The sequence below is a fragment of the Amblyomma americanum genome, chromosome 3 (genome assembly GCF_052857255.1).
Source record: "Amblyomma americanum isolate KBUSLIRL-KWMA chromosome 3, ASM5285725v1, whole genome shotgun sequence".
Lineage (NCBI taxonomy): Eukaryota > Metazoa > Arthropoda > Arachnida > Ixodida > Ixodidae > Amblyomma > Amblyomma americanum.
In genome coordinates, this window is record NC_135499.1 from 163,462,391 (window position 1) to 163,475,942 (window position 13,552).

The 13,552-nt window shown below is 44.5% G+C and overlaps 2 protein-coding genes across 2 annotated transcripts in view; one reads left to right on the plus strand and one right to left on the minus strand.

The window, feature by feature from the left end:
* LOC144125325 (uncharacterized) overlaps positions 1-5,656 on the minus strand; it is a 50,124-nt gene extending 44,468 nt beyond the window's left edge. Inside the window, exon 1 of the mRNA XM_077658602.1 lies at positions 5,368-5,656. Coding sequence (XP_077514728.1) covers positions 5,368-5,401 — 34 coding nt within the window. The 5' untranslated portion in view covers positions 5,402-5,656. The remainder of the gene's footprint in view (positions 1-5,367) is intronic.
* The window catches only part of LOC144125326 (UPF0764 protein C16orf89 homolog), a 79,194-nt gene that overhangs the window by 33,838 nt on the left and 31,804 nt on the right, over positions 1-13,552 (plus strand). The gene's annotated exons all lie outside the window — the stretch shown is intronic.

Below are 13,552 nucleotides of genomic sequence, written 5' to 3' on the forward strand. Positions count from 1 at the left end.
GGTCTGCGGTCCTCTTTGCCTTTCAGTTCGCCTAGGTTCTGTTCTCATGCCCATACATGTGGAATTAGTCATTCTCTACTTTGCATTCATCATACTACTCCTGGCTCAACGGTGCAGAGGTTAAGCGATGCGCTACTGCCCAGGAAGACGACCGTTTCAAACACAGCCATCGATGGAGCTTGTGAGACCCGAGTTGCTCTCTCTATGAGCAACCTCTCACCACCAATCATTAATTTAACTGCCATCTACCCCGGTGGGCAGATTTCTTACACTCCGGTGGGCAGGTTACGATGACACCGCAGCGGTGGTCAAGCGGTTGAGCATCCGCCTCGCATGCGGGAGGTGCGGGGTTCGATCCCCAGTGCCGCCGGGTACCCATCGGCGATACAATGGGTACAAGCTTTCCCCTGGCCTGGTGCTCGTCTTGTGAGGGGTGAAAAGCTTGGGAAATGGGTCTATGACCCTACCTTGAGTAATCGAAGAATACGTTTAGCCGTGGTGCTCTTTGGCCATAGATGCCCTGGCGCCATAAAAATCCATAATCATCATCATCAGGTTATGATGACGTCTCGAGTTCATAACGCCTAGGAGGCAGGAGGGCCACCTGCTTTTTCTCTCGCAACGCCGGCGCCGGAGTTTCTGCACAGCCGGGATCTTAACGCTACCGCGTTAAAGAAAACACCACCTGGTTTGAAGGAATAATTTCTTATTGTAGCTTCGCGTTCTAAGACACCCTAATATAGCTTCAAAGAGCACGGCCCCTTGAGTTATCATAGAACGACTCTTTCCTGATCTGTCTTTACCGGTTTCGATATAGTTTTACTCGCTGCTTCTTTTCCATTGAATTAATCCAGTTTTTACCCCAGGTGTTACCTGTCGTTTAGACCTTTTATTTCTCCGTCCTTGTGTTGTGCATACTTACTGGTTAGTTTTCTAGTCCTTTTCCGCCACTGTGTCAAAGCTCTTTCTGTATAAGTATTTAAACACATCTTAGCTGCTTATTTGTTATCGTCCAGTCCCCTCAGGCGTTCTTCATATAACATTTTACTCCGAGAATCCCGTACTCCACGCTCTGCCCAACTCATATCACCCTGTACCGCCTCGTTTATGGTTTTGCCGTGCGCACCTAGTGCTAATGTTCCAGCAGCTCTCTGATTTATTTTGTAGTCTCGGCTAGTCTTCTGCCCTTAGACACAGAACCGCATTGCCGCAAACAAGCCTTGACACCATTATTACTTCCCAAATACCTCTCAGTTCTTCCTACTTCTTGTACCCACATAATGCCCTATGTTTCATTATCGCGGCACCTCTTCGCCCCTTCGCCATAACGCAGTGCGTGAGTAGCGGTAGATTGGCCGACAGAATTTATAAAACCCTCTGCGTGTCATGGCCTTGTATTTCTAGGCAAATGTAAAACATAATAGCCAAGAATGAACATCTTATGTGATCTGTAACTCGTCTATCGATCTAATTTAAACTTCTGTTTGTTGTGAAATTAGCGTTAAGCGCACGTTTGGTAAGTGAGTCTGTAAAAAGGGAGAACTTGTGAGAGGCTTGAAGGGATGAATTGGTCAAAGTAGCAGCCTGGAGGCCCGTCCGCATGAACCTTCGTTGATAGCATGTGGTCGCGTTCGGTGGTGAAAATCCTGCGCGCTTTAGAGTGCTTTTGTTGGCCATCGTATGCACCTCTTGATGTGCCTGTGTTCACGTCCAAAGTAACAAAATAAAGCTTAGAGCAATGTTCACTCAAAATCTTTCATTGACCCGACATGCATGACCATACCGCGTTATCAGATGAAATTATTATCAGCTTAAGCCAGAAATGTCAATACTTGTAACGAACTCTGCGTTTTTTTTTATTAGGCACCTTCAGCTTGAAAGTTACGCTTCTGGGTTCTATGATAATCGCATCCTGAACATATTGTATAATTTCCGTATTTTAGTTCCGTACTTTCAGGCCGGCCTGGCCTGTATCGTTGCAGAGAGGGTTTTGTTGACTTCATCGCAATAAGCTTTCAGTTAGCATTTCTGTTCACAGATGTTCACTTTAGATGTTCACTGAAGGCCTAAGACGCACTGTGTAAGGTTGTGTTTCGCTAATAAGACCGCTGGTGGTGTTCTTTACGTAAGTTTGTTTTTCTTAATTAGCTTGATGTCACTCAGCGAACGACCCTTTGTTGGTGGATATCTGGACGTTCGTGAACTTGTCTTCGCCAGTAACGACGTTAAAGGCGCAGTGGCGAAGCACCGACTCCTGGTAGTCGCGTGTGCTGATGTCGCAAATCCAATTTTACGCCATGTCATTCTTCTTGATACAAGCCACGTTCGCTCGCTCTATTCTTTTCTTTGAAGTAAACATCCTTAGAGAATCTCGTCAGCGAGGAGAGCAATTAATGTCACATTGTATTTCTTCATCGCTAGCTGCGTGCGCGAGCAGTGAAGCTTTTATTGTAAAAATATTAAACATTGGTAAAAAGATATATTTGGTTACGTAAGTGCAAAATATAGTAATAAAATGTCAGTATTTCCTACTGCGTAGTGTTTTATGACAGAGCTTTCAAACCCAATGGACTAGGGACAGTGTGAAATGAAGTTAGGGGAAATAGCATCCGCCTGTTAAACCCACAGTGCTACGCATAATTACCGGGTCTTAGAGGGTGTGCATGCTTACATAAACATTACTTGCTGAGCTTTATCAGGCTCTTTCGCTTTATAGTTAATGTCTCTCTCTCTGTGTAAACTAGGGTGACTAGTCCTCTCACCATATGGGTGCTCGAATAATATGAGCACCTATCGTATTATTTTTTTTTGTGCCTTCCTGAGCTTTCTGGCTCTGTGAAATGTAGAAATATGGGCCGCTGTCGTCTCCAAGAACCGAATGTCTGTCGAAGTGCACAAAGCATCGATTAACATGGTGATTGGCTCTTAACAATTGCAGCAGTTGTCCAGTTATTCGGAGTCGCCAGCTGCCCTACTGGTTGTGCGGAAAATTTTGAAGTACGTAAGGTGGTTTAGTTTGGCACAAAGCACGTGCATGGCTCTCAAAAAGGCATGTTATTACATGGGCTAGCTGGTTTTTATTATAGCAGATGGAAAGAAATATAGAACAGTAGGAAGCAAAGACACAAAGAGTAAAGGCACCTGGATCTCGTGTGGCACTTATGTGTTGTTGGTTCTTGTGTAGCACTGTGGCACTGTGCGGTCTTTTGAGGCGCCACAGACTCTAGTGTTCGTCATGACGAACAACAGTGAAAGATGACATTTATGGCTGCAGTGAAACGTACTGTAACCGAGTATACAGAAGCCACTGGAAAAAAAGTGCTTTTTAGTTAGACATAGCTATGCTATGGAGTTTTGGGCTACTGATAAAGCTTTCGGTTTGGTTTATTGTTTATGGGGGTTTAACATCCCAAAGCGACTTGGGCTATGAGGGACGCCGTAGTGAACGGCTCCTGAAATTTCTACCAACTGGGGTTCTTTAACGTGCACTGACATCACACAGTACACGGGCCTCTAGAATTTGAAAATTGAGAATTGGCTTTTTATGAAAGGAAATGGTGCAGTAACTGTCTCACATATCTCGATGGGCACCCGAACCGCGCCGTAAGGATGGGATAAAGGATGAAGTGAAAGAAGAAAGGAAGAAAGAGGTGTCTTAGTGGAGGTCTTCGGAATAATTTGGACCACCTGGGGATCCTTAGCGTTCACTGACATCGCACAGCACACGGGCGCCTTAGCGTTTTTCCTCCATAAAAACGCAGCCGCCGCGGTCGGGTTCGAACCCGGGAACTCCGGATCAGTAGTCGAGCGCCCTAACCACTGAGCCACTGCGGCGGGATTCCACCTCCATCTAAATTCGACCGCCGCGGCCGGGATCGGACCCGCGTCTTTCGGGTCAGCAGCCGAGCGCCATAACCACTGAGCCACCGCGGCGACACTGATCTGAAACCTTTCAATTCGTCAAGCTATAGCGATGGTCTTCTGCCTACTGTCAAAGTCAAGATGTTTTGAGTACTTCTTCGGTACAACTTAAATTTATTGGAGTATTTACCATTCATTACGCCACCATATGGCGAAAATATTGCTCTGACTTTCAGAAAAGATTCTTAATGATCCTCCAAGAATCTTTCGTGGTTTTTCTTGACTTTATCCGCAAATATAGTCAATGCTCACCTACAACACATTAATGTTTTTTGATGAACTTCGATAGAGAGTTAAACGGAAGCATCACAAATAGCTAAACAAGTGACATTATTACACTCATGGGTGATATAGCCCCAATTGAAATGCCAAAAACTCTGCTTTTCTGAGCTGTGGAGCCCGACAGACCTGCTACATCACGGTGACCTTATCACGAACAAGACAAACAACGCAGACCGCCTGCGTTCTGGTACAAACAGTCAAGCACTTCAAGATTTCGCTTCGCAATGCGTTAGTTTCTTCTTGTATAGTTGGTTATGCCTCATTAATAGGCAGAAGGGAAGGCCAAAAAGTTGATTGTGTGTCTAATGATACGAGCAATGTCTGTAAACGCATGAACGCTATTGGCGAAACGAACAGAAATGGAGAGGTATAACCTCGACGTCGGTGCAGTTTGTTAGTTTTGATTCGGGTGTTATTTGTGATTTGGGCAGAAGAGCCTCTCAAATAAAATCTACAGTTCTTATAAACAGCATGTACTGTTGCAGGCTCTTTCATCCAGTTTTATGCCAGGTGTAAATCCAAGCTCAAGCTTATACACGAATTAAGCCCCACACAGAGGCTATGCATCTTTCAAAAAGTTACGAGGCGTTTTTAATCCTTTCTTTGACTACCAAAACAATGACCTACACATATCCCAAATGCTGTAAGATGACATTTCAAGCTCCGCTAAAAAGCTGCCACCTTTTACCCCGCATAACTGTTTTCTTTCTTATTCCGCTACTTCCGCTCTTGGCCCTAAATAAAGCATTTATCTGTTTTTTCAATGGTGTAACAGAAATAAACATAATTTTTATAATTATAGCTGCTTGATACCCAGAGTAACTTTAATATAACTTTGATAAAGACTTTGCCTTTTAGAGATAAACATTCACCAGTGCTATTGAAAAGGCAAAAAATAATTGTGCAATATCTAGTTTCCATAGTTTCAGCTGTTTTCGTGGTTTAGGCGAGTTTCAGACACTGTGTGCAAGTGAATTGAAACGAATGAAATCATTGAATGAATAAAAACAACGCAATAAACAGCTGTCTACATAAATTCTTTTTGCTGTTATGATAAGCAAGGGCCACTGCGCGCCATCGTTTTCCTTGTGGACACTTAGATAACCTAGGTTCATGGCAGCAACCCAACCCAAAAACGGGGACGCCAAGAGAGCAGCAACTCACTTTTGGACACTTTCTTGCTCGACGCCGTCGGCATGACTGCCCAACTTTAGGTTCCAGCAGGGAACATCCAAAGGAGGAGACGGACCTCAGCGCAGTCAGGGAAGACTTAATGTATTCTGAAAGCTGTACGATGAAAGTAAACGGACCCGTTCGCCTTGACAAAGCATATAATTCTGTCTACCAACTTTTATAGCCAATAACACCGCGTCTTTAAAGCGCAGGGGATGGGCACGAACGAGACAGCGATAGGCGATGTCCAGCGATTGCCCAGCAAGACTTGCTTACAGGCGCTCCGTATACGTGGCTGTGGACTCTAGTTCGGAAGCAACGTTGAGTGAAGAAATGAAAAGGGAAAGGGGAGGATATCTTGCAAGGCACCTCTAAGAGAAGAAAAGAAAGGGGGAGCCAGGACCCTTCCTCATCCGTTGAGGCTCCCGCTAGCTCTAAGAACTAAAAAAAAAAAAGAAAGAAGACAAACATCCTGCATTGAAAAACGGGCCTCCTCCTTGGCGGCCTGGGAAGCGTGAGAGGCCGACAGGTGTGCGTTCCCCCCGCACAGCACCGCCCTGGGTGGGATCACGAGCGCGTGCTCAAGGCGTCCGGCGGACCAAGCGGCCTCACCGCAACCCTCTCCCTTTCTCTCCTTCGCCCGGGCTAGTCCATCTGGTGGAGGGACGCACGCGCACACGCTTTTACAATTACGAGTCCGCGGGCAACCCCGCGTTAGACGCGTGCATATCATTGCGGTATCCTTGTGGTTGAGTATATCGCCCTGTGCGCGGATACTGTCCTCGAGCTGGTTAGCCGGAAGCGGTCAGAACAATGCTTGACAAGTAATGAATGGGAGGAATTTTAAATATTTCTGCTGCCAGAAAGTATTCAGGAGGTCCCAATCAAGAAGGATCTGCTTGGAAGTCCAAACTGAACGTCGTGAGCTGAAATGTTGAATATTGTTTATCGTTTTTTCATCTTTAAAACTCAGGTAGGAGGTAGACTATTAATAATCTATATACAGCGTTTTCACGACTCTTGCTACGACTCCAAATCGATTGTATGGGAGCCAGCAGTACTAGCTGACATATGTCGGAAGCTGTTTACTTCATGTCTGAATAGTACAAGCGCCGCTCTCGTCAGCTGATTCGCTTGAATAGCCCTCACTAATATGCGTTGCCGGGTTTTGTACTGCCAAAACTCAAAATCACGGATCCCAGTTGGATTACCCAACTGAATGCAAACTTACAACGGCATGTACATAAAACTGGTTGATGCAGTAAATTTCATTTAAAATATGCCGGTCGATTTAACATAGGCCAAATTCAAATTAGGCGCGCTCGCACTTCGGTTTCGGTTCAGTTTGAGCAATTCGATAGCTGTGTATTCTGGATCCATTGCACACGGATGGGAACTGATATAGACGATGACTTCCAAAGCACAGTGCGAGAGTGTCAACACGCGGGATATTCAGCTGCGGCGATGACGTAGTGGTCTAATGCAGTGGCCAGCGAGGTCGGTCTGTTCGCGTCGCCGCGTGTTTCAAACCCACTCGCGGCCAGAAAGTGCCGTAAAGTTTTGCCATAAAGTGTTTTGCACAGTTGGTCATGAACAGCTGGCCAACTAAGTTGCTCACAATCCGATGGGCAGGCGCCAGAGGCTTCGGACAGAAAAATTTTGGCGAAATCTGAGACGGGGGGTTTTAGGGCTAACGCAGCAAAAACTATGTGTTCAATTGCCTTTTTGAAATAGGTAAAAAACCCCGCGTCGTCACAGAATCACTGCAGATACTAGATGTTGAGTTGGGAGCCCACTCTAGATTTTAGTACTGTGAAAACAGTGAAATGTTGTGAAATCATCGAAACAGAAGCCTTTAGAATGTGAGCGCGAAGTGAAGGACTAGTAGGCCTCTGGGTAATTAGGCGCTGACTGCCATAATCGGCAATCCGCACGCTATTGCTGACAGCTTGCGCTGCTACCAATATTCATTTCGCGTCTGCGGGTGCTTATTTTCTCTACATTTAACGTATGTCAGCAAATTTCATGAAAAAATTATTCTTGCGCTCTCCCTAAGTTTTTTTTTCGTTTTGTGCGAGCTGCTTCCTGAAAAGGTCACACGTAATTATGCTGAATGCTTAATGAGTCAACTTTTTAGGCCAGATAGCATCATGCACCCACCCTATAATCACCTTGTCACTTCAATCACATGCTGCTCTAGAGCTCATTTCATTTTAGCCTTTGCTTTACCGACGCATTCTTGCGTAGGCAGAACTGCATAGAAAAATAAGTAAAGAACACGACTCAAGCAAAATAAAAAAAGTTACATGTTTTCTTGCAAAATTTTGTACCAAGACCTTAGACGTTACGGTAGAGGTAGAGTTTTGAACAACACGCTAAGTAAAGGAAACTACAATTTTGTTCATGCATAAGAAAAGCCCGAAATGTCTGAATTTGACTTTTTTTTGCACGCGTGATCTGTTTGGAGGTTTTCCAACGTTCACAAGTTTCTTGGTGTTTTTTAAGAGAATTAAATTTAAGCATTTCACTTTTATTAACCGACGTAGAGGCGTGGCTAGAATAATTTGATGCAGACCTCCGTGATTAAATTTCTTTAACGCGACAATTAAAAAATTGATGTTTTGTATGTGCCGGCAAGTGTCGCTGATTCAATAGCGCAAAAATGCAACAAATGTGATCATTTTAACGCGATAGCGCTAAGTCTCCCGTTATTCATAAAATCCGGCGGCGTCGTCGTCATCCATGCTCGGTCCAGACTCATACCTAGTTTGATGTAAATCAATTTTTGAAGTCTGGTGTAGAAACTTTGATGGCGGCTGCGATATTTCACAGTTGCCTCATAATCAAAACTGATGTCCAGTTAAGGATCCTGGACATTATTTTACTTAACTGGACATCAGTTTTAATTATGAGGCAACTGTGAAATATCGCAGCCGCCATCAAAGTACAGCGATACTCGGCCATTTCGATGAACATGCTGCCACGCACATTCACACTGATCCCATCAATTTGGGCCTTGGTGCGGTGCTGATACAGTGGCAAGACGGTGCAGAACCGGTTATTAATTATGCCAGTCGAACACTTACACCCTCCGAGACCAGTTATTCTACGACGGATAAAGAATTTCTTGCAGTGACATGGGCCATTTTGATGTTTAAAGGTGAACTTCATATAGCTTTGAAATGTGTGTCAACTACGCCTTTATTTCGAAGCCTCGGCGAATGCTTAGCGCAAGAAAGGCTCACAGTAACCGTCGCTAAAACGTGGACTTCGAGAATCAGCTACCGAAAATACGTCCAGCTGGCGAATGCTGCACTGACCAGTGCTTTAAAACTCAAACTACCTTTTTCTAGTTTTCTAAAAGTTCACAAACAGCGCAACTGGTGCTGATCAAGTTGTTCACTAATGGTTTAATGTAAAAATGACCTCATCAGGAAACTGTGAACGCATATCTGCTCTTTTAGAATTTTATATCACGCCTTCGTATCGCAAAGTGGACACGCAGGCTCCTGTGACGCCAACGACAGAGCCATTAGTTTACACAAAACCATACTGAAACAAGGCATGAACAAAATGTGAGCAAATAACACTTTCGGGGTATTTTTTTTATCAAACGCGGGATTGGTAGGGCTTCAGAAACGAAAAGTAAAATACATTAGTTGAGGATCATGTCCGACCATATCCGTCTAGTATTATTTGCATTATTTTCTAGCTTTTTGCTGAAAGAAGACACGGTAGTTCGATACCACACTACGCAACCCGCAGCATGACGTCACAAAAGGCCTGTGAAACGTATTTATTTATTTATTTGAAATACCTTACAGGCCCGTAGGGCATTGTTTAAGGGGGGCGGCAAACCATCAAGAACAAATTTAAAAGGGGACAAACAAAAACAAGGAAACAAGGAACTATACATGATCAGTAAAAAAATTGAAACACTTTAATGTAATACAGAACAGTTGACGTAGGAACACAGAAATAGGAACGCATGATGAGTAAAGGTAAAGTTGACATAGAAACACCGAAATAAATCCAGAAAATGGGACCCAGGGTACATCACACCAAAAATAAAATTAGAAAGCACATGGCGCGCTTACTAGTGTCAACAAAATTTGGAAACAGAAAAACAAACAAAAGGAGAGAAAAAATAAACGAAATGTGTAACGGAAAACGTAAAAGAGATTGCATCAGCATGTTAAGATGGCTTCAGTGAAATGTGCAATGAGTTGGTGATGGAAGGTACCAGGATTAGACAGTGAGGCGATGTTGTCTGGGAGGTTATTCCATAATCTGATGGCTCGCGGAAGTGCTGATGAATTGACAGTTATTGTGTCACCATAGATGCGTGTAAAACTGAGATGATTGTGCAATCTTTTCGATGTGCGCGATGGGACATCTAGGTGGAATGAGCATGATCTATTGGAGTGCACGTACTTGTGAAATAATGTTAGCAAACTGAATTCATTAAACACGCATTCATTTAATACGCCTCGTCTGCACCGTTAAGGAGCAAGTGCGTTTACCATTGCAAGCAAAGCACCTATGATTTATTGGCTATATAATCACACATGCTGTTAGACACGGCTTGCCACAATAATATCTAAATTTAAACCATTGTAGTGTCAAATTTAATTGAAACCAGTCTCGTTTCTGTGTCCTTTCCTGCCTGATTTGTGCATAAGTACAGCGCACCTCAAACCTGCAGGATGTACAAAGAATTGTCCACTTTTGCAGCTTTGCCAGCTTTCAAAACAAGGCAGTGTTCGCGAATTAATTTTTTATCACTGAAAATTGCAAAGCGCCGCGAATATCTTCACGTACAATATTGAAGACAAGTGGCAGATGAGTACAAGATATATTTGCGAAACAAAGCTCATCTGAATGTAATACTTGCCGTGACTGTCGTTAATCTGCCACCAAAGTATTTTCCTTTATTCTGAAATGAATAAAATCAGCTAGTAATTTCATCTATGATTTTACCATCGACGGCACTTTTGTAAACAAAGGCATTTTTTATTTCAATATCGGTGTGACGTGACGGATGCACTCAAAAAGCCGGCGCCTGGCTGTACTGAGAACTAAACCGCGTGCCTGCTGGAGAGCCGACAAATGAATTATGGATGAAAAAAAGAACACGAACGTACATGCATATATAATTTAACTTTAGAGAAACAAATTTGGAAAAAAAATCTAAAAATCGCGAAAAACATAGGGGTAAGGAAACAATATGCACATCTCTACGCATATACAGACAATATACAAGAGCTTTGTTTTATGTATCATGTTGCGTTTCTGTTGTGAGGTTTCACCACACGCGATGTAAAAATAAAAGGAGACACCTATGAACTTTTGTTCGCTGGAAGCTCACATTAAACCCCCTGCCAACTGCCGCATTATATGCACCTCACGTTAAGGCACCAGCCCAGGGTTCGTCATGACCGAGCCGCCTCGTTTGAAAACGGACATCAACGAACGAACAACGTAGTTGTTAACGCACTTGCAAAAACCGGAACGCTGTCCGCTGCGTAGCGTCTGCGTGAATCGTGAAATCACATCCACGCGTGTCCGGATCATGCATGTCATGTACCGCCGCCCTTTTTTTATCTTGATTTTTCAAATCACCTTTTATGATTTTTTTGTTTGTTTCAGCGCCGTACCCCAGACTTACAAGCGTGTATGCCTTAGGGGGGCGGAGGAGAGCGTTTAGAGGCCAACACCGCGGAGATGCGTCTTAAGTTGAGTCACGCGTGGACCTCGTATTAGGCGGCCCCGAAAGGGCCGAGTCTTGAAAACGGTTCTCGAGAGGAGAGAGGCGGGGAAAAGTAGCGTTGAGGACGGAAAGCGGGGCGCGGTACGTGTGTCGTGTAGGGCGCCTTGTCTGTCGACAGACGATTAATCTCTACTCAGTGCCACGACGGCTTGTGCATAACGATATCGGCAATAAAGCGCTGTGTATAAAACCGTGCAGAAGGAGCGTTTAAACTGAGAGGTGTCGAATTAGGTCGGCATGCACATTCGAGGACTAAGGGGGACCTCACCTGATGCGTAGCTAAGCGCTGCGATATATCTCCATTTGCCCTTTCTAAAGGAACCAGCCATATCATTTGCATGCAATAAAACTAAGCTACCAGTGACGCCTTCTATTATGGACAAGGTCTGGGCAGCCTGATTTCTTATCTGGAAACTGATATGTTCGCGTGCCCGAATTTAGGGCGTGTGCAGGAGCCAGATAACCTTTTCTTGAAGTGCATGGTAGGGAGAAGTTGGTCAGATGGTTCTTGAAAATCACAAAGTGAGCAAGGGAGGGAACACCTCAGGGTAATTTCCATCGTTTCGACAAGTGCCCAGACGAAGAGAAGTCCACTTCTCTCACATCCCAAGCACCCTGAGATTTTCCCTCCCGTGTTCGCCTTGTGGTTTTCTTGAAGTGGTGATACATCACGAAAATTTCACAGTGTATGACAAGGAACTATTCGTTGATGTTATATCTGCGTATTGTGGGCGCTACTCGGACGTTGTTCGCAATTCAACTCAACTCAACAACTCGGACGTTGTCTCCTCTTGCTGAAACATTAGAGAGGTTTAGTAAGCCCAGCATAGGTGTATACCGGATGGCCGCACGTCCCCCGCTAAACCTCTCTATTGTGCATTAGATACGATCATACGCTATAAATGAGTGGAAGCCACTTTGAATGGGCAGAAGGATATCTGCCACTTAACTGCTGACAACAACAACCCGCCGTGTGCTTTCCGTCTCGACGTCCTTGCTCTTTGTGAGGTTGCGGAAACAGTTTTCGGAAAAGCACGGATATGCGTGGGCGAGCACAGTTCGATTCATCGACAGTGTTAATTACGGTGGATTAGTGCGTAGGAAGAGAAGGGAATGTAGTCTCTGAAATTTTCACTCGCTCTTTGTAGCCGCATGCTTTAAAACGAACTGATCACACGTTGCCCACGTTGCCCATTCATGAGTTTAAGCCAACAAATATTGCGGAAGCTGGAGCAGTTATACAAAAGGGATTAAAAAAAAACTTTAGCCATGGAACAGCTCCACTGTGCTCAACCGTGGTCTCAGAAATTCGAAACGCACAACTCTGTTTAACGCTAGTTGTTAAAAAAAAAAAACAGGTGCGCGAAGCAGCAAGGCATCAGTGGATGCAAAGTATGAGTTGTTATGTACGAACATAGCTCATGCCGCATTGAACAAATCTGTAAGCCGTACTTTCAGGTAAGTGGGAAACATTTCTGGAAGAATACACTCAGCGCGAAGGTAGACAAAGTACTGAACAAGCATACAACACGAACGCTGTAAAAACTGCATTAGCATGATATATCGCTTTTCCTGCACAGTGGTCGTTATGCATAAAGCACTTCGTCGAGGCCGGATCTACAAAGCATCATGCTATATAGTGTCATAAAGCGACTAGCAGCCCGTCAGAGAGCGATAGCTGCTCCGCATTTAAATGTTTCTATCTAGATGGTGCCAGTGCATCGTGGTTCTGCACTGCGTACGGGTTTATTAGAAAGGCCGCAACCGTTTCGTAATCCTCATTTCTAGGGACCGCTTCGGAGCGGCTATAGTCCACAAATTCGCTCCCTCCTTCACTCCCTCCACACGCTGCGGTAATCCGAGGTGTTGCGCTCAGGCATTCATTACTTCGTCCCCCTTAGAAGCGTCGTAAATAGACTCACTGATGGAAGCGGATATGTCCATGATAGCTGACTGCCTGCGCAAGCGTTTTTACATTGAAGGGCCGTCATTGGCTTTTTTATTAAGAAATCACGTTGGAAAAAAAATTAAGGTCTATTCCGTGCGGCGCCGTGGTTAATTTCTTTCAATCCTTGCTTTATCTCTTTGCTCACGCTGTGGCTGAGGTGTAACACCAGAAGTGAGGCAGTTCCGTTCCTTTCCTCATACCAGTTGCTTACTTTATGTTTATTTTTTTGTCATGCACACATACCAATAAACAAGCCTTTGTTCACTTCTTGTATCGTTGGTGCCGTCGCCCAGAACGGTGATCGAGTGATGAACGTCAACTTAAGTGGAACCTCACGTACTGGTCAAGCTTCTTCCGCAGCCGAATGTCCAGGACCGTCGTGAAGCCTTGCCTTAAGTACAATCTGGATGCGCCACTGTATGACATCTTCTTCGCTTCTCGGCTTTTGCCCTCTGCTT